The sequence below is a fragment of the Lates calcarifer genome, linkage group LG15 (genome assembly GCF_001640805.2).
Source record: "Lates calcarifer isolate ASB-BC8 linkage group LG15, TLL_Latcal_v3, whole genome shotgun sequence".
Lineage (NCBI taxonomy): Eukaryota > Metazoa > Chordata > Actinopteri > Centropomidae > Lates > Lates calcarifer.
This window is the reverse complement of record NC_066847.1, coordinates 9,391,362-9,418,912: the sequence shown is the minus strand read 5'-3', so window position 1 is coordinate 9,418,912 and position 27,551 is coordinate 9,391,362. Positions and strand designations below refer to the sequence as shown.

At 45.3% G+C, this 27,551-nt stretch overlaps 2 protein-coding genes across 3 annotated transcripts in view; one reads left to right on the top strand and one right to left on the bottom strand.

The window, feature by feature from the left end:
* The window catches only part of cicb (capicua transcriptional repressor b), a 36,441-nt gene extending 15,926 nt beyond the window's left edge, over positions 1–20,515 (top strand). Inside the window, exons 3-21 of the mRNA XM_018672269.2 lie at positions 7,016–7,165; positions 7,320–7,494; positions 8,073–8,184; positions 8,288–8,470; positions 8,604–8,736; positions 8,862–9,037; positions 9,363–9,501; positions 10,320–10,417; positions 10,548–11,565; positions 11,696–11,835; positions 11,995–12,155; positions 14,320–14,510; positions 15,783–16,247; positions 16,359–16,729; positions 16,853–17,010; positions 17,115–17,266; positions 17,553–17,687; positions 18,224–18,355; positions 18,463–20,515. Coding sequence (XP_018527785.1) covers positions 7,016–7,165; positions 7,320–7,494; positions 8,073–8,184; positions 8,288–8,470; positions 8,604–8,736; positions 8,862–9,037; positions 9,363–9,501; positions 10,320–10,417; positions 10,548–11,565; positions 11,696–11,835; positions 11,995–12,155; positions 14,320–14,510; positions 15,783–16,247; positions 16,359–16,729; positions 16,853–17,010; positions 17,115–17,266; positions 17,553–17,687; positions 18,224–18,355; positions 18,463–18,752 — 4,379 coding nt within the window. The 3' untranslated portion in view covers positions 18,753–20,515. The remainder of the gene's footprint in view (positions 1–7,015; positions 7,166–7,319; positions 7,495–8,072; positions 8,185–8,287; positions 8,471–8,603; positions 8,737–8,861; positions 9,038–9,362; positions 9,502–10,319; positions 10,418–10,547; positions 11,566–11,695; positions 11,836–11,994; positions 12,156–14,319; positions 14,511–15,782; positions 16,248–16,358; positions 16,730–16,852; positions 17,011–17,114; positions 17,267–17,552; positions 17,688–18,223; positions 18,356–18,462) is intronic.
* A 260-nt stretch (positions 20,516–20,775) lies between these two features.
* Positions 20,776–27,058, bottom strand: znf526 (zinc finger protein 526). Of its 2 annotated transcripts, none has more exons than XM_018672283.2 (8): positions 26,840–27,058; positions 25,884–26,338; positions 25,404–25,573; positions 24,398–24,493; positions 23,527–24,290; positions 23,277–23,412; positions 21,566–23,191; positions 20,776–21,436 (listed from the first exon to the last, which is right to left on the bottom strand). In XM_018672283.2, the coding sequence occupies exons 2-8, from the start codon at positions 26,188–26,190 to the stop codon at positions 21,263–21,265; spliced, it is 3,273 nt and encodes a 1,090-aa protein (XP_018527799.1). In that variant the 5' UTR covers positions 26,191–26,338; positions 26,840–27,058; the 3' UTR covers positions 20,776–21,262. The 2 variants fall into 2 exon arrangements, with proteins under 2 accessions (XP_018527799.1, XP_018527800.1); XM_018672284.2 differs by having other exon boundaries at positions 25,884–26,238.
* Positions 27,059–27,551: the final 493 nt, after the last annotated feature.

The following is a 27,551-nucleotide window of genomic DNA, read 5'->3' as shown; positions in this document are numbered from 1 at the left end:
CTTAATTCTTTTTCTCTGTCTCTCCATGTCGCTTGCACACACAAACATGCACACGTTTGTGCAACACTGAGTAAACATGTCACACTCTCTTAAGTACACGTGAATACACTTTTCCGCACTGTTGTTTTGCACTTGGATACGTCTTTTCTCTGCTTTTCCGCCTGTCCTTCGTCTCATTTTTGATTTTTCTTTCCAAAACATTATGACACATTTGTTTTAACCCTTTGCTCCATCGCATTGCAGTGGCTTCGCTTCCCCTCCTCTCTTCATCCTGGTCTACCCGGATACGGATACCCGGGAATAACATCCCCACTCCCTCCCGCCCCTGCTTTACGTAACGCTTAAAGCCCTGCATATCCTCCCTGGCCATGGCAACAACCACATCTGGATCACACAGCCATCTAAACTGGCACCAAAGCACATGTGAAGCCCTCAAGACTTACCACAAAAGTCATGTGCAACAATAATCCTATTTCCTACTGGGCAAAGCGTACTTTAGGGAGATTCTCAAAATGCACTGGTGCAGTGGGACTCCTTAGTCTGAGGTGGCTCCAAGACTTTGACTGCATGCATGTAAACTTACAGTGACATTCAGCTTCTTTGGTGTCACTGTCACACTCACATTTATTGTTCTTGCGACATGACAGTTTTCGCATGTCCCTCACATCCCAAAGTTTGGAATGAGTTTGTATTTTGCACAGGAATTTCTTTTCTCTCCTTCATCCCACTCTCCTCCTCTCCTTTCCTTGCATCTCTAGCTCCACAGTATTTGCACTGGTTTTCTGGCGCTGCCTGTCTGTTAGCCATTTATCTGCAGACTAGTAGTGCCCCCAGATGGTCAAATCCATACATTACAAGTTCTGTCACGCGGTGAGTGGAGGGATCTGGGTCTCCAAACACCAGTTTCAAGTTTGTTTGATGTATTCTACTCTACGGTAATTATTCATTGTTGGGAAGAGAAAGTAAATGAATCTGCATGTGTATTCATGGATTGTGAAGTGTGTTTTGGCGATGACTGATCTGTCCAATTCCCGATAATTGCTGTTTTGCTCCTCTCAGTACTCAGTGATCGAGTTGTCCTTTTGCCACATTGAACAACATAAGAAGCACCAGTCTATTTAACGTTAACTGAAACTATAAAAGCCATGAGCAGATCTAGTGTCTGTAAAATCTCGTTTTTGGGTCACACAAAGTGCTCCCTCTGGGTGTCAGCAAGCCATGTAAAAATGATTGGTTAAGCTTATTTTGATGCAATAGATGGTGATGGTCAGTGACAGACTGGTGACCATGGGCGACACGGGGACCTGTGCCCAACATAGCTGTTGCCATGGTAACTGCAAAAGGACTGGTGGATCGAGTTATAATTGGACGGAGCAAATGGTGGGTTGTGGGAGGGAGAGACACAGAGCATAGGGGTGGAAGATGAATTAAGGGATGAGAGAGATGGGATGGGAGAGTGAGCGAAGGCGGTGCTCCGCCTGCACAGCACCGGCGTAGGTTAAGAGGAGGAGGAAAAGTTTCTTGAGTGAGGTCACGTGGCATTTTGACAGATTTAATTGGGAGGAGGCAGAGACATGCATACATACGCACATTAAAAGCATGAGGAGACAGCCAATGAAAGCTGCTGAACACCTACACAGATATTACACTGCCAGCATGGCAGCAGGGAGAGTTAGTTTAGCTTAGCTGAGGGGGAATTTCTCTTCTGCTGTTTTTTCACACCTTCTCTCTTATTCTTACCAGTGTTCACCTCTTATCTCTATTATATATGACTAAGCGCTAAAATTCTGTGGTTTCCCACAATCAAGTCGTGTCTGCCTCACCTCCTCTGTGAAACTTTACGTGCCAAGCAGTCAACAGATGTTGTTATCCTAAGTGTACATCTTTGTACTCAAATAGCTGCTATGTGACAGTTAACATTGTTTCTGAAGTAGAAAACTACCTCCACGCAAACAGGTTTGCAACATCTTGTTGTGAATCAGTCGAGAAATTTGAGCATATTCAAACCAGGATAAAGGAAAGCTCATTACTGTGCTCTGAATAATTGGTCAGATGTAGTTCATTACTAAGGGCTTGTAATGTTTACCCAGGGTTGTAACCACTGAGCCGCCACAGTAATCCCTCATCTCCACCCCTGCCTTCTTTCACTCTCTTTTCCTTTCAGCCGAGCTGTCCAGCTCCCTCCCCCTTAACACACTGTGTTTGCTGGATTGACTTGTTGAGAGCTCAGTGCAATTGATAAGCCTTAATCTCTTACTCTCTCGCCTTGTCTCTTCTTCTAATGCCTATTAGTTTAACCCTTTCTGGAAACCCTCTAGGCTTAAAAGAGGAACAGACAGTCTCCCCAAATATCTCTCCATGACTCAAGATGCATGTCAGTGGACTAAGAAGATTAACGCTCATGAGAGTTGAGTACAGAGCAAAGATTCCTTTTTTTATTTGAGATTATCTGTCACATTCTCATATAACTGCACTTGTGTAAATTTTGATTTGTACATGTTCTTGAAATTTGTAAGATTTGTAGCCCAGGACTGAGTGGGTTAACTTTTTTTTACTACTGAAGACAGCGGCTGCCAGTGGCTCTCACAACCTTATTGGTCAGCTTCAGAGCTCCTGATGAGCTAACTGGCTTGTAGTGGTAATTAAGTCCCTCCCAGCATTGTATTTGTCTTATGGATACATGAGCTCAGCTGAGCATGACCTCCTGACTCATACAGTATGATGAGAAACCATGCTATGCGTACAAGTCCTCTTCCTTTGTGTATGAGGTTTGTGTTATACTTAAAACATTATAAGGATCTTAAAGTGCGTTCCCTTTGTCTCCCTCTGTCTCCCCCATCTCTGGCCCCCCACACCCTTCCTCCCTTAAAGAGAAGTTCTGTTTTCACAAGTTGTTTTCTCTCCACCCACCCAGCCTCCTCCTCCATCTCTCCCTCCCTCCCTCCCTGCTTGCCTGCCTCTCCTGCTGAAAATGACTCTCAGTCTATTTTTACCCTCTGGTCCTCTCCACTCTTAGCCTGTTCCACCCATTTTCCCTCTCTTTTCTAACCACCCCTACTCTCCTGTTTTCAATTCTTCTCTTCTTCTCTGTCTCTTCCCCCCTCTCTCTCCTTCCTCTCCATGCCAGTGTTGCATCAGAACATTTAAAATTCTGTCTGGAGGAGGCACATTTGCATGATGGAGAGATGGAAAAATGTTTGGGGATTTGAACAGGCTTTTTTATGGTGGAAAATTGCATCACTTGCCTCCCCACCGTTTGCTGTGTTTCCAAAAGCAAAGGTATACAATTACCCGAAAAAGGGTTTATAAGAAAGATGCTGATTTATAATACAGTCAGAATTTATATTTGCATGGAACAAGTTTGTACACACTCAAACACTCAAATAGTGTGCAGGATGACCCTGCATACTTATATAGGCTCGATGGCTGTGGATGTGCATTGTCATCTTGACCTCAGAGCCCCTACCAACATCCATCCTCTGTGCAGATTGCATAGACAGACCAAAAGCAGCGTGGCAAGTGAACAGTCGATGGCTCACTAGCGCCCTCCTGCATCGGGTGGTCTTCATGGGTATTAAAGCTGGAGCCGAGCATTTGTAAGAGGGAGGGATCTTATCTAACTTCTGTTAAGCCATTGGTTGGCCTATATCTGAGTGTCGGCTTTTGATTCGTGCCTTCACACATCACTCAAGGTTTACTACGAACCCTGCACCAATGGCATACCACCGGGTGGGCTTATTGAAAGAAACACAAAATACATACTTTTGTGGCATTGAGTTAACGTCAGCGAGTGTTTTCATGTGAATGTAGTAGAGTTACGTGACTTTTTTTATTTATTACTGTTGCGTTTTTAAGCTAAGTTGAGTTTTTGTGGTAAGAGGAGAAACTAATCGTGAGGCCGTGAAATTTGCATATGACTGGCATTCCATTGCACACGCCGACCAATCAGGGTTCGCGGCGGGCAGATGACGGTTGGCCGCCGCGACCAATAGCCGAGCGGAGTTCGCCGGGGGAGGCGGGACAAGGCTGGGCGAGGTTGACAGGACGAGAAGGGGAGGGCCATGAGTACGGGGGATGGGGAGGGGGGAAGCAGCCTAGTTTACAACAAGAGGAAGAGGGAGGGAAAGAGAAAGAAAGGGCCAAGGTTTGCGAGAGCGACAACGAGACAAAAATAAGGGAGTAAACTCGGGCTGGGAGCTGTGGAGATGCGATACGAGGACTTTTCTAGACCGAAACAACACTCGAAACAACACCGGGTATTAAACACGGACTGGACGGTGTGAGCGCCGATGTCGTCCGCACGAAGTGGCTAGCTAACCTGCTGCAGACGGACGGACCTCACTAACGGCTTTAACCTAACCTACTGTATCGCTTCTTCTTAAAGCCCCCCCACCATCACCACCGCTACCCCCCCTGTCGGCTTCGGGTTCTGTATTCGGGCATCTTCAACCAGCCACTCGTTCGCTTCCCCGAGAGCTTGACCGAGGAAGAGGAGGAGGAGAAAGAGAAATATAACTGCGATTCATCTCTCCTTTTCTCCTCGCTGACTGGAGCCAGGAGTCCTCACCGTGCTCGCTCTTATCTGCTGTGTTGTAGTCTCATCAGTCGCTAGCTAACGTCAGGTTTGTGGCCAGATTTTGGCCAGGTAAGAAAGGAGAGACGAGCTAAAGCTCTACCTAGTAGTAAGGACGATAGTGTTTGTTTGCTCTCTTGGTAATCAAGCCGACGGATAGCGGGGCTTGTAAGCACTGGGTGATGGATGAATGCACCAGATTTACAGTCAAACGACATCTGCTTATGCGTGGTAAACAGGGATGAACCCAACTTGGCCGCCATCCTTTTATAGGTGATTTTGTATCTCGGCAGGTGTTAACTTAAATTGTCAGGTTAAGACAGGTACATGGTGCAGTTCTTGGGAGAGAGGGGGGAAGGCAAGAAATGGGAAAAACAAGTTAGTATTTGGTGTAATGCACTTGTCAAACAGTCCTGGTCGGATTATTTTGGCAGCCAGTATGTGTGAATACGCCTTTGTAGTTGAGACATGAGAACAATTGCGTTTCTTTTGCCTCTGTCTGTGCGGCGGGTGCACGACCAGGGGCGTTCCCGAGAGGTTGGTCCAATTTGGAGCGGTGCACTTGAGTCTCCGGTTGTTGCAAGAGACAGCTAAATCAGAGCCTGTGTGGTTTCTTTTATGAATCAGCAAGTGTCAAAGTTGTCGCTGGTCAAATAAACAGCGCACAGTTGGGACAATAAGCAGAGTGTAACACGCCGCTCTTCCAAGTTAAGACGAATCACCTCAGCCCTGATCGCACCCCAGTTTGCTTGTTGCAGTGCTGCTTAGCCTGATCGATACGGTGCCCTCTTACAGCAGCAGCCCCTTCAGCCTGTTTGACTCGGAGGCTTTATGTGTTTCTTAATATCTGCCGAGCCCACCTGTCTGCAGCTCGATTTCAACCGCAGAGTGTGGTTTGACATGGCCCAGGAAGACTGCGTAGTTTCCGGGCGGATGTATTAATCCAGGCCGTGGATGGGCTCAAGGCCTCGTTAACCCCTTCATGGCCGAGCTGCTGTAGTAATGTAAACAAACAGGGAGAGAGGGCATCGGGGGTAATTAGACCAAAGGGAGGAGGAGGCTTGCCGTCGATCATAATCATCTTTTCAGTGGGTCGTTTATACACTGTTGCATTCTCACATTTTTAACTTAAGTTTTGTATGTTATTGTAATCGTTTATAGTACATTTTGTCCACTGATGTTTGATTGTTCCGCGTGCGTTATTAGATTGCGGCATTCTGCGATACGGAGAGATTGACTCTACTTGACAGACATATTTCATTTATACTCGCATTGGAATAATAAAAAAAGGATACCTCTCTATGCCACATCTTAAAATTTTCATGTTGCAGGAGGGTGATGCAGTAATAATTGTGAATGATGACTGCAACCTGTAGGGACGAAACGGATACAGACACCATTCAGCACTTGTCATCAGTGAGCTTCCAAACAGTATCAGCTCGAGATTTTTGGATTAAAATGTTTCCTCACCTGGATTTCTGTGTGTTGTAGAAGAGACATTTTAAAAGGACATATCATTATATCTTTTTTTGATCATTGTTATTTGGAGAAACATCAAGGATTTCATTCAACCATGTTTTCATCAGAGAATCCTCAGTACCTCCGCCAAGGATTAAGCATGTTTGGTTAGTCCATATCACTTACTTTACTATTTGTGCGAAAATGCATTGTCCTTTTAGCCAAATCTGCACACATATGTCAGTATAAATGTCAGTATTGTTTAGTAGTAGCATTATGCATTCTTCAAGTGTTGAATTAATATGTTTACTGAATATGTTTTTAAAGGCCTTAGGGACAGATATAGGAGATGTATCCTTATTAAGAGATTTTTTTCCAACAGTGGGAATAAAGATAATATGACTTGCACAGTCCCTTATTCATTTATGAATGTTCTGAGTGTACCAGCTTCTGTTGTCTATCCGGTCTGTTACTGAGAACACAGAGTCCTTTGGTACATCTGCTGTTGTTGGAGTGATTTAACCAGTTAAGTGGTTGGAGGTGTGCTTCTGTGGCAGTGATGATATTCTTGGTAGTTCTCAAAGTTCTAATAATATTGTTCTATGCCGCCAGGTAATTCATTGCATCCACCTAGTGTCACAGATGTTAACCAGCCTCTGCTAAGATGAATAAAATGAAACCCAGTAGAGCTCTGCATACTGTCACAACATAAGCTCATTGTGGTATATTTATCTGTGGCGCCATCAGTTAAACTTTAGGAAAAAAGGATGCATGATTACATTGCAAACTCATTTCAAATAATTATTAGAGCTGGTAATTAGAGTAGAAATGCATTTCTAGTGGGAGTGTTGCACTGAAGGGCCCTGATTCCCTGTATAAGGAAATAGGCCTGGTTATCTTGAATGTGATATCCAAGCAGGGGAGCAATTTATGAAGTCATGGACATCAGCTGTTTATGATAAGTAATTGTGTTTTCGTCTGCAGTGTGGACCAACGTAGAGCCCCGGTCAGTTCCAGTCTTCCCCTGGCATTCGTTGGTCCCTTTCCTGGCACCAACCCAATCAGATGCTTCTTCTCAGCCAGGGGAGAGCCAGCACCCAGTCAACCACCCCCAAGCAGCCAGTCTGAAGACAGGTACTGATTACTTTTGTGGCTGACCTAATGACTGTTTATCATGTGTTATCACCAGTTTTATTTATTTTTCCTCTGCTTTTAATACTGTTTTGAAAACTATATATTGTTTATTTTTCCACGAATGATCATGCATCTCTTTGTTGTTTTTCCTCAGAGTGTCAGGGGGTGGCAGCGCTGTCACAGGAGCCTGCAGAGGCACCTCCCACTGTAGAAAGAGGTCCCCCATCCCGGCCTCCCCCCTCCTCCGACGAGCCGCCTCAAGAGAAGGAGAAAGGAGATGCAGAGAGGGAGAGGCCTGATAGCGAGACAGAGAGTGATGTGGATGACCCGTTAGTGCAGTTTTTATTGTTTTGTTTCTGCTTTACAGCGATTTTGTGTAAAAGCTGTGAAGTTACATGAACATGTAAAGACACCATCAGTGTCCATTTTTAAGAGTGGTTATATATTTGTCCAAGTCAGCCTTCACAGCAATTTTCTGTGTGGTACTGTGTACCCACACATACAGTAAGGGAGTGTGATATTTTCTGTATCCTAGCACTAATTTGGGCAGAGGAGCTCAATGCCAGAACAAAGCAGATGGGAACAAAAGCATTCCATCTCTGGGCTCTATCAGTATATGAAAGGCAGTGGCCAGGCTGTCAGCCATTGAAATGGATGAGCTATCTGCTGAATCTGCTGATGTATCTCATGGGAGATGAACTACTTGTGCTCTGTGTCTACATCTGATAGGCTTGCATCTGGCTCTATGGTACATAATACTTGATGTGAAGTAGAAAATCACCCAGTTTTTAAATATTAAAGAGGGGCAGAGAAAGTAGAGCTTATGTGGAAGGCTGCATGTTCATATTGTTCTCCAGGAAGATATGTGATGAAGATAAGAAGCAGAGGGCTTTTTTTTTCCTTTCAGCTTCCTTCCAGGGGTTGTACCAGAGCAGCCCCTCTCTATATCACCAGTAAAGAGGCGCACTCAGTCCCTCAGTGCACTGCCCAAAGATGGAGAGAAGAACAGCCCTGGAAAGGTAGCCTTTTTACTGCTCCCACCAGAACATCAAAATTCTCAATGTACTTTTCAGTTACATATGTAATCTAATATCCGTCTCTCTTTCTTGCTCGCTTGCTAAGAGGGAGAAGGACCACATCCGGCGACCGATGAATGCGTTTATGATATTCAGTAAGCGCCATCGAGCGTTGGTGCACCAGCGGCACCCAAACCAGGACAACAGGACAGTGAGCAAGATTCTTGGGGAATGGTGGTATGCTCTGGGAACCAAGGAGAAACAAAAATACCATGATTTGGCCTTCCAGGTACATGGATGCATTTGTGGACAAAACGAAAACCTGCAAAGCATAAGCATGCTTAAGAATACTCGAGCATGCTTAAAAATAAGAATACTTATTCCTTCTACTAAGTCCTTCTTTTCCCCTCTCCTTTTCCCAGGTAAAAGAGGCCCACTTTAAGGCGCACCCAGACTGGAAGTGGTGCAACAAAGACAGGAAGAAGTCCAGCTCTGAAGGCCGTGGGGTGCCAGGGGGCAAAGACATCAGAGAGAGGAGCATGTCTGAGTCCACAGGTTGGTTTCACTCAGCTTTCATGATACACAACAACACACACATATACTATATATTTTACATCTGTCAGTTGCAGTATTTTTTTCCTCTCCAGACCTTTAACATTTTTCTTTTTGCCCCCTGATAGAGCCTCATTCTGTGGAGCTGAAGGGGGGGGTTGGTCCAGGTCTAGTGTCTGAGAGGAGTGCAGGGGAAGGTCATGTGGGCCAGCTTACCCGTCCCCGAGCCTTCTCTCAAAGTGCCATGCACAACCTGGAGCGGAGTGACAGGGGTAACACACAGGCCCTAGCAGAACTGGCACAGGTAAGACATAAGAACAGCTTGTGGACCTGGAAAGGAAACAGTGTTTTAGTGCTGTTTTTTGTTTGTTTTCCAGTGCAGTCATAGTCAAATTTGCTTTTATTACAAACATTGAAATAGACAGAAATAAGAAATGTTGAACAGCGTGGCAGTAAAATACTATGTATCTGCCTGTGATAACATTTCTCATATTTTAGATAAAAGTATATAAAACACATTCACAGACTTGGCATATTCAAATAAGAAAACACATACAAACAGTCAATCCCACCCACTTTAACCCAATAAAAGCATCTCTGCTTCATGGCCCTTTACTTCATGATTTCAGATGTGTGGGGATGGTGGCAGCCAGTTTTCGAGCCATGCCCCACCCCTGTCGCAGTCCCAGCGGGGCGTCAGTGAGGACATGACCAGTGACGAGGAGCGCATGGTCATCTGTGAGGAGGAGGGAGATGATGATGTCATTGGTGAGAAATCAGACCTACTCATGAAGCAATAAGTTCGATTAGAAATATTAAAGCGTTAGCACATTTTTCTGTGTCACTGACCCACTTAATACATTTCCAGCAACTACATGTGGAAATTCCTTTCAGTAGTACAATAAGATTCTTAGTCAATTTGACGTCAGCAGCGATGGCCCTGTATGACTTTGTCACAAAAGACTTTGTGAAACCATCATGTGGTTTTTGTTTGTGCACCATGTAGTTTTATTTATTCTCTCTGCACTTTGTTCCCTACTTACTAATTTAGCTTATAATGTGGTGAAATTGTTTATATTGACCACTTTTGTGTTTCAGTTTTATAGATCTGATGGCATTGAAAGCTGACTCAGACACATAACACATTCATAATGTATCATTTAAACTGTAATTACAAGCAGCGAAATGGGAAAAACCATTCATGTCAGCCTCCGACTTGTAGTTCCGAGTAGGAGATATTGGGAATTTCTCAGACTGACGAAATCTCCCATTTGGTGAAAAGAACAACAGGCATGTAAACAAACTGGTATTTCCAAGAAGTTAAAATCCAGTATTAACACCACTGCAGTTGATTCAGCTCCTTTTATCAGGGCGCTACACTGTTTGTAGCTGGTTTCACTTGGTAATGAACTGTTACAAATGCGTAACAAAAGAAGAAGAGTAGTTAATTTAGGCTAATTATCTGGTGTGACTTCAAGGTTAACACTTCTGCTAACCATGCTGGAATTAAGTGTTTTCCGCGTTCTTCTCACTCTGTCGACATTGCACAATACAGCTGTAGTAGTGTATGTTTTTATTTTCCACAGAGGACCCCTATCCTAGCAGTTCCATAGACCTCAAGTGTAAGGAGCGGGTGACTGACAGTGACAGTGATCACGGTTCTGGAGATGAAAGCGATCGGAAGGTAGCACTATTTGTCTCCTGTTATTGATCTTTTTAGCTTCTCACATACAGATTGATTTACTGTTTTAAAGTAGTTGTCTTCTATTTCCTTTTCTCAAAATATTTTTCTGTCCACCTGTCTGTCTTTTCAGAGAGTATTTGCTCCAGTCATCTGCTCCACTGCATCATCCGCTTCCTCACACCCTACCCCTCATGGCAGGAGTGTCTCCCTGTCCTCTTACCCCACCAGTAAGCGCTATGATGAGGGGAGATCAGGAGGGGGAGGGTTTTCAGATCACAGGAGGAAGGAAAGAGGAGAGGGAGAGGGTAAGGACACGTTCGGGGGAGAGGGAGGAGGAGGAGTGCAAGCCTCTTCTCTCTCCCTCTCTTCTGGTCAGTCAGTCATTTCCACCTCTCCAGCTGGAGGACCTCCATCCTCGTCAGTGGGTTCACTGGGTGCGAACCCACTCCTGGGCATTGGCGCTGTGAGAGTGGCCTCTACGGTGGTGACCAATGTAATGCGTCCTGTCATCAGCACACCACTCCCCATTGCCAGCAAACCTAGAGATGGAGGCACTTCATCCAGCCCACATCCGCCAGAGAGAAAGTCCCTGACTCCCCTGCAGCAGCCACAACTTCTCATCGGTTCAGGACCAGGAGGCGGGGCCGCAGCCACAGGGGGTGGGTACTACTCTTCTTCGTCACCTAATCCTGTAGGTGGAGGCGTGGGCCCAGGTGGTGTAGTGACTAATTTGGTGTTAGGAGGGGCCCTGTCTGCTCAACCTGCTGTACAGCTCATCACCCCCTCCCCCCAGTCTCAGCCCTCCCATCAGCAGGCCCTTCCCTCCACCGCTGTTTCAGCTCCACATAGCCAAAGCAATGGGCCCCTGCCTCTGCCCCTGCTTCAGCCCCAGTTCCTTCCTGCTTCCTCCCTTGCACCCCCCGGGGGTAAGGCTATCACACAAGTTCAGTACATCCTGCCCACACTACCTGCCAACACCAACCCCAAGAGTCCACCTCAGCAGCTCAGCCAGCCAACCAGTATCTTCAACCTGCCCACAGCTCCACCTGCACACGTATCCTTGGCCAATGGAAAGCAGCAGGCTACAAGTTCACTGACAGGATATACGTCCAGCCCGGCAGTGGGAGTGGTCAGCCCGGGAACTAGAGGTGAGAGCTTTAAATTAGCAGTCATGACAGCAAAGGAAAGTCATGATGAGACTTTTGCACCTATAGCTAGTACTTTATGATGACTCCTAAAAAAATGCTCATCCACCCTCTTTCTCTGTCCTTACCACAGTGCAAACACAGTCTCCGGTGCTCCAGGGTAAAATGCTTGTTCCCATGGCAACAGTGCGGACTGCGCCAGCCCCTGCCCAGCAGTTTCCCATTGTGGCTCCACCTCTTCCTGTCCAGAACGGTGCTCAGACCGGAAGCAAGGTCAGTGAGGACTTCACTGGAGACACTGACATGAGAGCTTTAGAAACTGTGCCTATTTTGTATAAGTATAAACCAATCATTAGCTCGCTACTTGCTCCACCCATTCATAAATTTGTCTTATTCGGATCTTCATGGCTTCCTCTTTCCATGCCTCTCCAGATCATTCAGATTGCGCCTATGCCTGTGGTTCAGTCCCAGCTGCCTCAGGGCGGAGCAGTGCACCCTGCCACCCCCTTCCCTGTCACAGTGGGCACAGCTGCTGTGGTGGCTCCAGGATCAGCCCCCTCCCAGGCTGTACTGCTGCCACCGGCACCTACCAGGTAGGCAACACCACATAAAACACTCTTTAACCTCTAACACCATCCTAATGTGCTTTTCATCTTGCACCTGGGCGTCAGCTGCTAACTTTGTTTATTAAATGTGCGATTTGTACTGCCTTCTTAAGACAGCTGAGTAGTAAATTTCACATTTACGTCTAATTATCACTCCTTACACACAAGGAAATTATATCTGTTTAATAGATTGTTTTATAAATAAAATACAATTTAAGAAAAGATTATAAAGAGATGCTCTTGTGCTCTTCGCATTTCAGGTGAGAACATTTGTAAGTTTTTAAGGATTTATTTTATTTAGCAGTGCAGGAGAACAAAGCGAAAAAAGGACTGCACAGTAATATATGATCCTGATACCCACTGCAGGGCTTTATGATTGGTCAAAGCTTAAATTACATGAATATTTGGCTGCTATAGGAATGCTCACCTGGCTGACAGCACATTTGCATTAACTAATTTAACATAAAAAATAGACAGCATGTGAGCAAAATGATATTTCAGTTTAAAGCAGAATTTAACTTAGTCTGTTTTCCTCCAAACCTCAGTGCAGCAGCTTGGGTGCTGTCAGCGTGTGTGTGTGTGTGTGTGTGTATGTATATATATAAGTTACTAAAGCAGCTGTAAATGGCTTACCGTCAAACAGTGAGAATAAACTGTCAATGGGAAACGGCAACATTTACTAACTTGCCAGTGGAGCTGTGTCGTGGCGAGGAGGGGGAAAAGAATTTTAGAGTTTTTTTAATGCTCGGGCGCTGCAGGTCTCTTCGCACCACTCATGTTGGAGTTGACATACAGCTCTTGATAATGGAAACTGATGTTTGAAAGCCTAAAAGCAATTTCTTAAACAGACAGATGAACCCAGCACTGTTATAGATCAGATGTCTGAAAGGGGTTGTAAACAAATTACAGTCAGTGCCAGTAAAGGTTGACTCAGCTCTGACAAACAGGCACCCGTTTGTGAACATATATCAGCGTCATCCAGCTCTGGGCTTCTGTTGATCTCAGTAGTTGTTCCACTATTGTCAGTTTCATTTTTTTTTGTTTGGAAGAAATATGACTGATGGCTTCCATGCTATAGAAAAACATGGATAAGATGTATTGTTTACATGTCTTGTGTACATATTCCAGAATACATATTTTAAAAAAGGAGTTTCAAGTCATGGGCAAATGTTTGAAAAGATGGAACAAGTTTTTCTTTCAATATACTACTCTTGCAGTCATTAAATGGGACTTTAGACTAAACTAGTAAACATCACTTAACCAGAGATAATTCCCCAGCAACAATCTTGGACTTAAATACATCAGGTGAGCATGCACAGAAAGTGTGTCTTTACTCCAAAAATAGAAAGCAGCCAGAGGGAGTGTTTATATGACAATTTTCATGCATTAGACTGAAGATAAAAGGTTTATTTAGTCATTTCAAGCAGAATGAAATACCTCTCCAAATGGGCCAGTTTGTTTGTAATGAGGTTTTAAACAGGCAGTTTCATTCTGAGTGGGTTTTTATTGTGGTTATTGGTGTGAAAACTGTGTTGTGAAAACAAATATATTGTCTCCTCTGTGTAGTTTATGGATTGAAGTAACTCCAGTTACATTCTGGTACTTGATTGAGTTAAGGTGGCATAAATAATACCAAACAGTAGGAAGTTGTATTGTCCGCTGGTCTGGGTTTCTAAACCACTGCGAGCAGACAATACGAGAAACAAAAACTCCAGCAGGGGTGCAGCTGTAGCAGTGCAGCTCTATTCTGGATGTGTTAGTCATGCTGCTGGTGGCCCAAGTTGCCTCTGCCTGCCACCCCCACACTACCTCTCAGCTTCTAACACATACACACACACACACGCACACGCACACTCACATACATATAGCACTAGTCATCCAGTGCTGCTCACTGTGATGTACACTCACCCACTGACCCTCACTGCAGCACTTCTCTTTTTGTCTTCCTCTTTCTTTCTAATCACGTCTCTGTTCCCTTCATTTCTATTCTGCCTCGTTATTATACTTTAACACCTTCTGTCACTGCTACTACACCTTTCTCAACATCTTTCACCACAAAAATGTCATCTCCTCCTCCCTCCATCTCTCTTGGCCTTCTCTCTTTTTTATTTTCTCTCCTGTAATCACCTCTGTGCCCCCTACCCCTGTTCAGGATCACCTATGTCCAGTCCACTCCAGGGGTCCCATCCACTCTGCCTCTGGTCTCCACGACAACAGGCTCTTCCCCCACCCAGCAAGCTCTGCCAGTGCCTGGATCTGCATATGTTCCCTCGCCCCTAGCAACACTCGGGTTTACAGCCATCGCACCACCTGGACAGACACTGGTTCAGCCACTGATTGCAGGTCAGTGCCGCAGAGAGATGTTTTCATAGCTTCTGTTCTTTTGTGTTCATAAAGTATTGTATGAAATGTGCTATATGCAAAGCCCTTGGGACCCATTTGGCTCTCCAACAAGAATATTTGGCCTCCTGACAAATGTTGAAGTTAATTACAGAGATAATGATATAAATACAAGGCTGATTTAAATTTAAATATACCACATACCACTTCTTATAGTGAACTGATTTTTTGAGTATTTTTTTGTTTTCCGTCATCTTTCAGAAGCTTTTCAGTGATGTGTAGCATGGTGGGAGTATAGTCTCTTATCAACAGCACGCTCAAAAACTGACCATATTTAGTATGCATACAGTCTGGTTTGTGTATACTTCATTCAGTCACTTTTTTTACAATGTGAGCACCCCACTGTATATTCTCAAAACCTGCTCAGAATTAGTATGGGGTTTGGGTTGGGGACTCGTTCTGTGCCAGGTGAACGCTGCAGGGTGCTGATATGAAATTTACAGATGAATAACAAAGATAAGCAACATAATCCACTTTATTTAAATGAGTCAAATACCCCATGAAGTCAAACACAGTTTAGATTCCACCACTTTAGCCTGTTTGACCAAAACAGATTTGTGTTGATGACTTTAATTCAACTATAAATGAAGTGGGCCAGTGTTTATTATGTGTGGATAACCTATCAATTACATCTCCAGACTCATAATTAAACACCGAACATACATTTGCATACATGAGTCATCTTTTGCCAAATGGATGTAAACATCAGCAGCTTTATAGGAAAAAATCTGCAGAGACAGTTTTATACCTCAGATTAATTCTAACATGAAATAAAAGAAATAAACAAAAGATATTGAAAAAAATTTAGGCCTGTGTTTATGAAACATCAGCCATACAATGAACAATGTAGAAACAACTGGCCTATAAGTTAATGTAACTCGCCTACCCTTTTGTTACAATATCCATATTAGACTCTTGACTGAATAATATACAAACATAGTAGGTGTGTATTTCAGCCAGTTTTCAGGATGCCAACACTCTGACAGTAGGACTAGTTAAATATCTCACACCACGTTAAAACCTCATTCACAGGGACAAATCTGGATTGACATTTGGTGCGAGAGACTGAATCAGTAATTTGTTATGTTAATTGGCAATAAATAAAATAAATATGAACATTTATTCATGTGAAAGTGTCATGTGTTATCACTGTAAGTGCTAAAGAAAATGAGAAAAGTATTTGGCCTCTCTGGGCCCCCTGTCTCTTTCCTCCAGGCCAACCGCCACTCCTAGCCACAGGTCAGTCTCCACAGCCCTCCACCTCTTCCCCTGCCTCAGGCTCCGGGGGCCAGATAGTCACCGCCATCTACCCTCCTTCACCTAGCGTCACCATGGCAACAGGGGTGGTCTCCATGACAGCAGTGCCCCCCAGCGTGGTGTACTCGGTCTCCAGCCCTTCCAGCACTTCCCCTCACATCCTGCCCAAACACACGGCAGCACCTGCCACAATCACACACCCACATCCAGACAGACAGGCAGACAGGCACCTACCCCCAGACAGACCTGCAGATCGACAGGCTGACAGGCAGGCCGAGAGGCAGACAGAGCTGCTGACGCATTCGGACAGACAGCTTGAGAGGCAAATGCAGACCTCCAGCAGTAGCAGCTCAGTGGCACCTCCCAGTGGCTCAGCTGTGTCCATAAGGCCCTGCAGTCCTCCACTTCAAATCCAAGCACCTGGTGCGGCTGCATGTATTTTTTTTTTTTTTCATCCAAGACTAAATTTGCAATGTTGAAATTTGTAATGAATAATTTTATTTATTTGTTTAGTTTTGTCTTTCTGTTTTGCAGGTAGCACGCCAGGTACTCCCAAACTAACCCAGCTTCCAGTCAGGACCCCTCAGAAAGTGAAGGCGACGGTGGCAAACATTCCCGTGGGCAGCTATGAAGGAGGAGGAAGAGGAAAAGAGAGAGAGCGGGAGAAGGACAGGGAGCGAGAGCGAGAGAGGGAGAGAGAGCGGGAAAAGGAGAGAGAGAGGGACAGGGAGAGGGAAGCTGCAGCCAACTGTCACTTCTCCTTTGATCCTGAGCCAGCGGGACAGACAGCGTCTCCATCAACACATCCTGCCGAGGAGCCGCCATCCTCTGACAGACCCCTGGAGGGCTCCAGTGCAGCGGACTCATCTGACACACGGACCAGGGAAAGCACAACTGCCAAAGAGGTGAGAGGAACATCACGCACTGGCTTTCAGCTTTAACACAATCAGAAAAAACTACCTAAGTTGTTGTTGACACATAACACCTCTATGACCATATGAAATCCTTAAATTGAACTCTCTGTGCAGACTGGATGGAAGGAGTCCCACCCCTCCTCTCCTCTCCCTCCTCCATCAGCCACAGAGCCTGCCCTGCCACCCCCACAGACCGACAAAGACGGCCCAACACCCAAAAAGGTCAAAGCCCGCCCACCACCTTTAAAGAAGACTTTTGACTCTGTGGACAAGTGAGTTAACACCTTTGAATCTTTTATCTACAGTTGCAGAAATTACAGTGGACAGTGTATATATACTGTATATTTTGTGGTGTGTCCGTGTGTTGGTCTGGCAGGGTGCTGTCAGAGGTGTATTTCGAGGAGCGCTTTGCCGAGCTGCCGGAGTTTCGGCCTGAGGAGGTTTTGCCTTCACCCACCCTGCAGAGTCTGGCCACTTCACCCCGCGCCATCCTGGGCAGCTATCGCCGCAAGAGGAAGAACTCTACAGGTCTCACTCACAATAGCATTTTATGATCCTCTGACTGAATGCCTTTAGACTTGTATCTGTTGTTCCGCTGAGACAATTAGTCGAAAGAAAATCAATAGGCCTATATTGATAATTGATTAATCTTTATAGGTCCAGCTTCTCAAAGCATTTTCTTGTCCATACATTATAGTAAAGCGAAGATTTTTGGGCTATTAGTCAGAGAAAACGACATTTAATTTCTACTCATTATGTCAACGGTTTTAAAATAACTGTGTGTCTGTGTGTAAATCTCTTTGTGTGCTTCCAGATTTGGACTCAGCCACTGACGATCAAGTCTCTCCTAAAAGAAAGAGCCGGCGGCGCTCAAGCTGCAGCTCAGAGCCCAACACGCCTAAAAGTGCCGCCAAGTGTGAGGGAGACATCTTCACCTTTGACAGAGCAGGTAACACACAGAGAGAAGCAAGAGTAAACTACTCAGACAGATAATTAGAGTCTCTAGATTTCCTTAAAATTCATTTTTTCTTTGGTCTGTTTATTTTTTGTTCTGGACAGGTTGTGTGTAATAGCAGTGTAGGATGAGGTGTTTGGGCTCAGAGAGGGCTGTTGTTTGTATTGTTGGGTTTTTTCTATATTTTCCCTTTTTTAAATATTTGCGATAAAAATCACAAGAAATGCGGTACATATGTCAAGTTGGCATGGAGGAATGTGTAGGCTAACAAAGACTGGATGTTGGGATAAGTGAGAAAGTTCTGTTTTTGCCTTTGAAACAGGAAATAAAACAAACAGGATTAGTTTGAAATTTAAAAAAAATATGCAGGTCAAATCAGAAATTACTGGCTTAGTGAAATGTTTCACCCACTGCTGTGTATTGTTCAAATGGTAAACGTTTTTTTAGTGTAGAACATAAACAAAGATGTTAATAAATGTAACCAGTTTCCTGAGGACTCAGCCACTCCACCTGTTTGTTTCCTCTCCCAGCCACAGATGGAGAAGACATCCTGGCAGAGCTGGAGTTTGATAAGGTGCCGTACTCCTCCCTGCGACGAACGCTGGACCAGAGGAGAGCACTCGTCATGCAGCTGTTCCAGGAGCAGGGCTTCTTTCCATCAGGTAAGACACAAGCACACACTTTATACTGCATATGCAGGCATTTTGTGAGTGATTTTCCTCTTGCAAGTATTAGCTTTTTTTTTTTTTTTTTTTTTGTAATATTCCAGCTCAGGCCACTGCAGCCTTCCAGACGAGATACTCTGACATATTCCCCACCAAGGTGTGTTTACAGCTGAAGATCAGGGAGGTGCGGCAGAAAATCATGCAGACAGCTGCCCCCTCTGATGCCTCTGGTTTAGGCATCTCTGACTCGGCCGGCTCCCTCCCTGGACCCTCTGGTTCCCAGTCAGGAGAAGGATCTGGGAGAGGAGGCGGGGACCTGCAGGATGAAGAAGGGGAGCAAGGGACAGAGGCTAGCCCAGAGGATCCTCGTGAATCGCAGGACTCTTGCAGATGAGGGATGCTGAGTAATCAGATCGACCAATCGGTGACTGTTGCTGTCACACCTTTCCACCCCCTTACACGCTTTCACACATATTTTTTAAATCCAATCTCTTTACGCTCCTCTTATCAGATCCTGATTTCTTTCTATCCTCAGAAGCCAACCTTTAAGAGAGAGAGATGTTTGAATTCAATGTTGGGACTTAAAAAAAATAAATAAATATGTGACCCAGTGGCACAAAAACTACATACAACACACACCCTGCAAACTCTTAAATCCCACACTTGAATTAGCACTCTGTATTAACCACCTTGGAGAGGGAGCTCCCATAGACGCCAGTGAACGAAGGACCATTTGTGTACAGCTGCACTCGTTTGCCTCGAAGACGAAAGGGTTCTGGTTTTGGGGCGGAGACACCCGCTTAACCCATTCTGAGATGGTGAAAAGTCTGCAGTTAAAAAAAAAAGAAAAAAAAGAGGATGTTATATGTTTTGATATTTGTTTTTAATAAGGTTATCAGAGGAGTAAAAGCAGTTCAGTATCTGCGCAAGGAACAATCTGTATGTGGACTTAACTGTCGTAAGCTTGTGTCTTGTTTCTGCTGACATTCGGGGGCTGGGCCCTCAACAGCTGGAAACTTATTTGATTTGACAAAGAGCACTCGTCGCTATGGACCTGGAAAGATCTTTTTCTCTCCATTTTACCTGCTCACACGTAGACCTTCAGGGGAGGTCTACCAGGAGTGACTGAAAAAAAAATTGACTGAAATGTTTAGTGGACTTCTGGCAGTGCCATCATTCCTGCAATTACCTGTCTGGCCAAGTCCTCCCTTCTCACGACTGACCCCCTAGCACATGCCAGTAGGTAGGAACCAAGCATTCCTGTGCCTCTCATTTCGCTAGCCATGAAGGAAGGAGGTTGGTCAGAGTCAATGGGCACATCCTGGCTCTTAGTTGTAGAGGTCAGGCTGTTACGGCCTTAATCCTCTACTGCCAAGCAGTTTTATTAACTTTTTTAAAATAATTTGATTTGTATTTAACATGGTCATATTCAGTTTGTTGTTGTACTATTCCTATGGTTATTGTTATTACTATCACTGCAGTGAATCCTGGTCCTTAGTTCTACTCTCATGGCTGGCAGATGTTTCCTTCATTTCTGCCAGCTGTTGATTTCTTGTACAAGTTTTTTTTTTTTTATATAATTTTGAAGGGCAGGTGAGAGATGCTGCTCCGCACCTGTACAGCTCCTCCATTGTAGTCTTCCCTTGACTGGCCTCTCACCTCAGCAAGAACCTGTGGTGCAGTTATTTTTATTCATTTCAAAGAGGCTGACAGACTCAACGTGGACCTTTTTATTCTTTCAGCAGTAATAATAAGCCGTATGTTTTTAGACAACCTTGTATGCCTCTCTGTCCCTCTCTAAGTTTGACTCTATAGCCTCAACACTTGTACATCTCCTTCCTCCACCTCTTTCCTCCCCTCCTTCCTCCCCTTTGTCACTTTATTGCTCTCTCCAGACCTCCTTTTCAGATGGGCGGAGAGGAAACCGGGGTAAGTGAGAGGAGGGTAACGAATCAAAGAGAGCTGGTAGGATATAATACTGGTTGTGTCTTTGTGCAAGACTTGGTTGTGTTGTAAATAATTACTGTAGAGTCAGTAGACTCATTATATTATTGATAAGGAAAAATCTGTCATTGAACATAAGTTGACTTTTAAGACACCCATTACCGAAGGTAAAAACACATGAAATGGAAAAACAATAATAAATATGGATATTAATGTTTTTGTGTTATACTCCTTGTTTTGCTGTTACAGTATGCAAGAGAGGAATTTATATGAATAATTTAAGTTTGTATCTGTATCTTTCAGTATGCAAATAAAAATAGGTGTTCCATTAAAGTGATTTTATTGCTGGAAATGTGAAAAATGGGTTTTTCCTTAAACAGAGACGCAACTGACGGAGTGGCTCAAGAATGTTACCTAAAATGAATACTATTTTTTGCCACATTATTTTTACAGTGAACAGCCGTGACACTGGGTAAGTGAAGTTTAATTTAATAAGACTGTGGGTTTACAAATATTGATCATCTTGGAAAAAAAAGTATTGATTTCACATATTTACAACAGAATACTTTCAAAAGTACAACCAAACTTTAAAAGAAAAATCACATTTAACTTATAAAAATGATAAAATTAATCATACAAATGTCATGAGGCACAACCTATGGTCCTTATTCATAATGAATGCCATATTCTTTATTTTAGTACAGTCAGTACATTTTAATACTGATCCTTCTCACAGCTCTGTGAAAGAGGGAAGCTGATGTACTTTGGTGTGTTTGCTGAACTTCATATGCACTTTGTCATTTCAGCGTCTTGATTCCAGTAAACTACCTCTCCAAACTGACTTCTCAATATCACAGCAGTCTTTCTTTCTTTCAGTTGGCATTAAAAGCAGTATTGGACTCATCGGTTCAGCAGAAGCGCTAAAGAATTAATTCTAGTTTTTCTGACAGGTGCTCATCCTCAGAGGAGCTGCAGTCCGTCCACAGCGACTGTGTCCATGGCGAGGCCGTTCTCCAAAGCTGTGTGGTAGATCTCCAAGGCCTGCTCCAGAGGCAGCGCTCCACCCTCGCTTGTCTCAATGATGGCGATGGTCTCCCCAAACTCATTACACATGATAGTGGGAGTGCCCTGTGTCTGAGAGGAGGAAACAAACCAATTGTCATCCTCTCACTTATTTCAACAGTTTAAATGTCAATTTTTCACCTACAATAATTTATCAATGGTTCGCTAGACGTGACTACACTTAGCTTGTATGCTACTGACCTGCTGAAGATCTGAGGTTTGGATCTGGATGAGCTGAGGCTGCCCATTTGCTAGATCCACCGCTGAGGTGTCCACCACTGCCACAGCAGAGCTGGTCTCCATGGCAGCTTGAGCAGCGGCCTCCTCGTCTAGCCTCTGCTGCCTGGCATGGGTCTTTTTGTGGTTCCTCAGATTGGAGAAGGTCTTGAAGGCTTTGCCACACAGAGGACACACATGTGGCCGTTCGCCCGTGTGTGTCCGACGGTGTTCAGCAAGGTGCATACTCTGGATGAAACCCTTCCCGCACACTTCGCAGCAAAACGGCCGTTCGCCCGAGTGTGTGCGCAGGTGCTCTCGCAGGTGTGTGTTCTGACGGAAGCGCTTCCCGCACACTTGGCAGGGGAACGGGCGCTCACCAGTGTGGACTCGCTGGTGAAGTGCAACACCGGAGGAAGACACAAACAGTTTTCCACAGACAGGGCACTGGTGGGCTTTAGGCCGCTTCACCGAGGCAGACCGCGGCCGCCCAGGGCCTAAGGCAAAGTGGCTCAGTCTGTGAAGGCGCAGATTGGCCGGAGAATTGAGCTTCTTCCCGCAAATGTTGCATTCCAGACCCCCCCGCACGAGACTGGTTGAATCCCCTGTTTGCGTCTCTACTGCAGTCGAGGTGGAGGGCTCTGAGGTCAGGTCTTTACCAGGCTCTGCTTGACTGTGGGTCTCTTTGCCCACTTCGGTCCCTGTTCCAGCCTGCACCAGGGTGGGGTGCTGCTCCAGACAGTGGCTGTCTCGTTGCCTCCTGCTCAGGAAGCCAGCCTCACAGTGAGGACAGGGGAAAGGGGCCGGAGCCCCTGGGTGCTGTGTGTAGCGATGTGCTGCTAACTTGATGGGCCAGCGAAAGGTGGCGGGACAGTCGGGGCAGCACAGAGTTGCGGCGTTGGAGTGCAGTAGGCTGTGCTGACGGAGGTTGGAGGACTGTGAGAAGGAGCGGTGGCAGACATCACAGCGATACGGCCGCACACCAGAGTGGATGAGGGTGTGCCTCATGAGATTGGCCAGAGATGAGAAGGTTTTGCCGCAGTCAGAGCACTGAAACGGCCTCTCGCCAGTGTGTGTTCGTATGTGGTTGCGCACGTGGATCTGCTTCTTAAAAGACTTGCCGCAGATTCCACAGACAAAGCTGCGCTCAGTGACGTGGGACTTGCGTCGATGTTGAACTAGCTGCAACTGGGAGGGAAAGGTCTTGGAGCACGAACGACAAGAAAAAGGCCCTTTGTCTGATGACACAGCTGAAGCAGCTTCTGTTGAGTCAGTGGAGCCACACATGACTCCTGTATCAGTGCCATGCAGGGGAGCGGGGTCTGTAGCTGAGCCAGACTTGGTGGCATCCTCCACCTGCTGGGGGTCACCAGTGTTACCTTCAAGTGGGGCAGACACCTCCATTTTGTTGCTTTCCCCCTGCTTCTCCACTTCACCCCTGTCTACTTTAGTCTGAGAACTTTGGACTGGTTCCTCCCCCAGTTTTTCCATCTCTTCCTCTGTGAGAGGGGCCAGCAGGTTGATGTGCGCCTCAGTGTGGGAATTCCTCTTCTCTCTTGCTCTCTGTAGGATAGCAAGAGCAGAAAGAGATGCTCTTCGTGGAGCTGTGACCTAGAGAAGACAACAGGCATGTTACATTTAAGTGCCATACTAACATAAGGCTGTTGACCCAACTGGGAAATGAATATTGTCCTACCGTAGAGGCAGCAGCGGGCGTGCCAGATGTATCACGGTTGAGGTGAGTTCGGCGGTGGTAGAGATACTTTGTCATGTTGGTGAAGGTTTTGTTGCAGAACTGACACTTGTGGAGGGGGTCTGCAGTGTGGGACTTCCTGCAAGAAACCAAGGAGGAAAAGATAAAACAGACAGAAAAAGAGTCAAAAGGTCATGTCAGGGTCATTTTCTCATTATTATTTAGGCTGCAGTGGTGTCTCTGAGCCTTTTACCTGTGCATGATGAGGGTCATCTCAGTGGTGAAGCCGTTGCCACAGTCCACACACAGATACCTAGCCACACCAGAGTGTGTGCGCATGTGTGTCTGCAGTGATGTTGCCTTCTTGAACACCTTGCCACACTCCGGGCATTCATGCGTTCCCTGCTCGTGCACGCGTTTGTGAGCAGCCAGCCGGTTGACGGAGGTGAAGGTGCGGTTGCAGAGCTCACACTTTTGCGGCTTGACCCAGACCACTTCTTTCTTCTCTGCCGCTCTAATCCTAATGTCCTCCACCTTCTCTGCGGTCTCCTCCCTCCCTCGGGCCTCCTCAAAGCCACTCATGACCCCTGACTCCCCGCTCTCTTTGTCCTGGGCCAGGAAGTGCTCCCCCTGGTGCTGGAGGAAGTCCTCTGGAGTTTGGAAGAGAAGAGAGCACTCTGAGCACTCGTAAGGGTGGATGACCACCACCTCTGTTGGTTGCTGCTGCTGCTCCTGGACGGTGGGGGCCAACCTCAACTCCAGTCTCTGGACACCATTCTCCAGGACCCCCAGCTTTGCCGAGGAGCCTCGGCCAACGGCAGGCAACAGAGGGGGCAGCTTGGAGCGGGGCGGAGTGGGAGTGGTGGAGTTGTCTGCCAGGGCCTGAGCCGTGAGAATCTGCAGGTGCATGGTGGCGGAGCCGGGGGTCGGCGTCACAGGAGGCAGCAGGGAAGAACGGTGAGATGCAGCTGCTTTAGAGATGGACTGACGTTTCTTCTGCTGCTGCTGAGCTAGCACCTGGAAAACACGCAGAGCAGTGTACATAGAGACAGTTAAACCCCAAAACCAGTCACCTAGTCCTCAAATCTACGCCTCTGTTGTGAGGTGTTTACAGTCCCAAGTACCTGTGCCAAGATCTCTCCGGCCTGCTGCTCACTCAGCACATAGTTCTGCATACTGTTCAGTGGAGTGACGGTGCCATCGGGCTGTAGCACATACTCCTGTTGCAATGGGGAAAAAAAAATCACAGGTAACTAAAATTCTATACTTGATTAATTCAATTCTACAAAATAAACAAGTGATGTCTAATGAGAATAGCAAAAATGCTTTGATATCTTGGAACGGCTTTCACACATTCATTTAGTTTAGTAGATTATCAGATGCTTTGGAGACTGGATGTCTGCGGTTTGGCCATGACACTCATTCAAACCAGTATTTTCTAGAGTTACAGTATGATCGCAGTGGGCCAGTCTGTGCTGGCCCACGCAACCCAAACCAGAGAGTCCCTGAAATAAATTCTGACTGTGCTGCAAATTGAATAGTGTACAGTTTATGGGCATGACCCTAAAAGTAATGAATGCAAAGTCAGAAATGAATTTTTAACAGTATCACCATCACCCAGAGATTTCCCAAAGAGCTTGCTTGGCTATTGCAAACATGAATGACACAGCACAGTGGAAAATATGATTGAGGAAATCACTGCTGTTACCAATATTACCACTCAAACAGCTAGAATTTAGGATGGCCCCATCACCTACCTTTCTACTCTACGATGTTCAGAGATTTTTACATTAAAATGAAATTACAATTCAGCTGATGATTTACAAGAGATGATAGCAAAACAAAGTCTTGTATTGAGGGGATGTGAGTGTGTGTGTATAACATGGCTTAATGTGCATGTTTTATCTCAGTGCATAATTACATGGTGCAAGTACAACAACATCAATTTCAGGGGGGCAACTTATTTCCACAGACAAAACAACTGTTATTGTGTTAAAAGTCTGCCAAAGCCAAAGCACAACCCGTCTGTGCCGCACCACCACCAGACTTGTACCTTAGTACTTACTAATTAAAACAATTACATAGCGATTAGTCTTTCAGTGTTGTGTCAGCATATGTTTGATTCCATACCATGGTCTCTGTGTTGCTGTGTGTGCTGCTCCTGCTGTGGGTCCGCCGGTGCTCCAGCCAGGTCTCAGGTGAGTCAAACAGAGCCAGACAGTCAAGGCACTGGTACTGGACTGGTCCCGACACCTGAGCCTCTGACCCGGCTTCCTCTGTCTCCAGGACCTCGCACATCTCTGGTGAACAGTTATACACACAGCACAGAGTTAGTGTTGATTCTTAAACTTAAAATGAGGCTGGCAAAGATGTTGAATGCACACCTTAAATTCTGTACTGACAATGTGACAATTGTGCAGGACAATATGAAGAGTCTGTTAGCTTTACTGAGAACTGTTTGCTTCCTCTAACATGACTGCATTATTATAATACACAAATGGATTTCCTCATAAGACCTCATCAGTTCACTTCTACAGAACAGCGTCATGTACATTATTAATATTTCAACACGCTCAGATTTCTCAGGCTTGCTCAAAACACCACTGTCACCTTGCTGCTCCACCTCCATCCCAGCCTCCCTCATGTGCATCTCCTGGTGCTGCAGCAGCTCCTCTGGGTTCATGAGGATGGTCCCACACTCCAGACACTGGTACTGCTGGGTTTGCCCCATCATCTCTGGGATACCCTGGATGGTCATGCCCTCCCCAACCTCCCCTTCTCCTTCTCCCTCTTGGCCCGTGTGGATCTGCTGGTGGATCAACACGTCCTCCAGAGTGTTGAAGAGCTGGTGGCACTCGCTGCACATGTACTGGTGCTCCACATAAACCCCCTCTGCCTCTTCCTGCTGCTCCGCCATGCTGGCACCGTGTAACTGTCTTGAGTGTTGTGTGTTGTCTTATGGAGACTGTAAGCGTTTCATGAAAGGCGATATGTGACAAGTGATAAGTTAAAGTGAAACTTCACTCACTGCTCCAATGAATGAGGAGGCCAGAGCAAGAACACACCTGTGGTAAACAAGACATTAAAATGACAACACGTAACACTGAGCAGTATCTGTATAGTAATAAAGTATAATAAAGCACTGAATTATTGAAATATGACGTTTCTCTCACACATTGGTCATTATTATTATTATTATTTTACAGTAAAATCCCTAGCAGTGTTCACACAGAGACATAAAGGAACAACTCCGCGGACAAACATTAGAATTTTCAACCGTTAGCTAAACGAAGGCCCTCCCCTGCTAACGATACGACCGCTAGTCAACACTAACTAAAGAGTCGTTGACTGATTTTCCTCAAAAATGCGATCCCTATCTTTGTTTATAGTGTGATGGCATATGGAGAGCTGTTGGCGGCGCTCCCTCCGATACTGCAGACCTGTTTCTCGACACCGCGGTTTCCTGACAACGGCTGCCCGGTTCGTCGGGCGGTCCGTCAGGCGGCGCTACCCACTTTTCCCCGAAGCTCTCCAGCTACGACAGTGGGCCCTTCTTTCCCCCTTACCTCTCATTTACTCTCGTTGGACAATCCCTCGCGTAGTCATCTCTCTGGGTTCACGCAGGCGTATGCCTATTTCTCAGTCCCTCGTCGCCATACGTGGCATGGAGATCAAAAAACTGAAAAGTGTCCGTGGGAAATTACATTTCAAAGCGTGTAATGAAACGTTTGCCCGCCGATCGCCTCCATTCTTGTGCTACGAAACCCCGCCCAATGCGGTAGCTACAGCATTTCAGATTCTGTGACGGGTCAGGCTGACTGTCAATCAAAAACGGTGCTTTACTGATGGGAATTGTAGTTTTTTGTCTGTTGTTGCTGCACAGCTATAATTTGTTGTTTTTAATTGTAATATAATAACAATACTAACTATTATTATTATTATTATTATTATTATTATTATTATTATTATTATTATTATTATTATTATTATTATTATTATTATTAATAATAATAATAATAAAAACTGTTTTGATTATTCCAAGATGAATTTACAAGACGAATATGTGGAACACTTCATGTTTTAACAAATATTATGAGATGACAACAAGGAGGTTAATAGGTTAATTTAAACCATGTTTCTTTTAAACCTATATTTGTGGGGAACCTTAAACCAGCAAGGTTTTGACTATTCCTGTGAGAAACAGCATAAAATTCAATCATACACTCAGTTGGCAGTTTATTAAGTACAATTTGTAGTTTAAAACAACAGTTCTGCAAT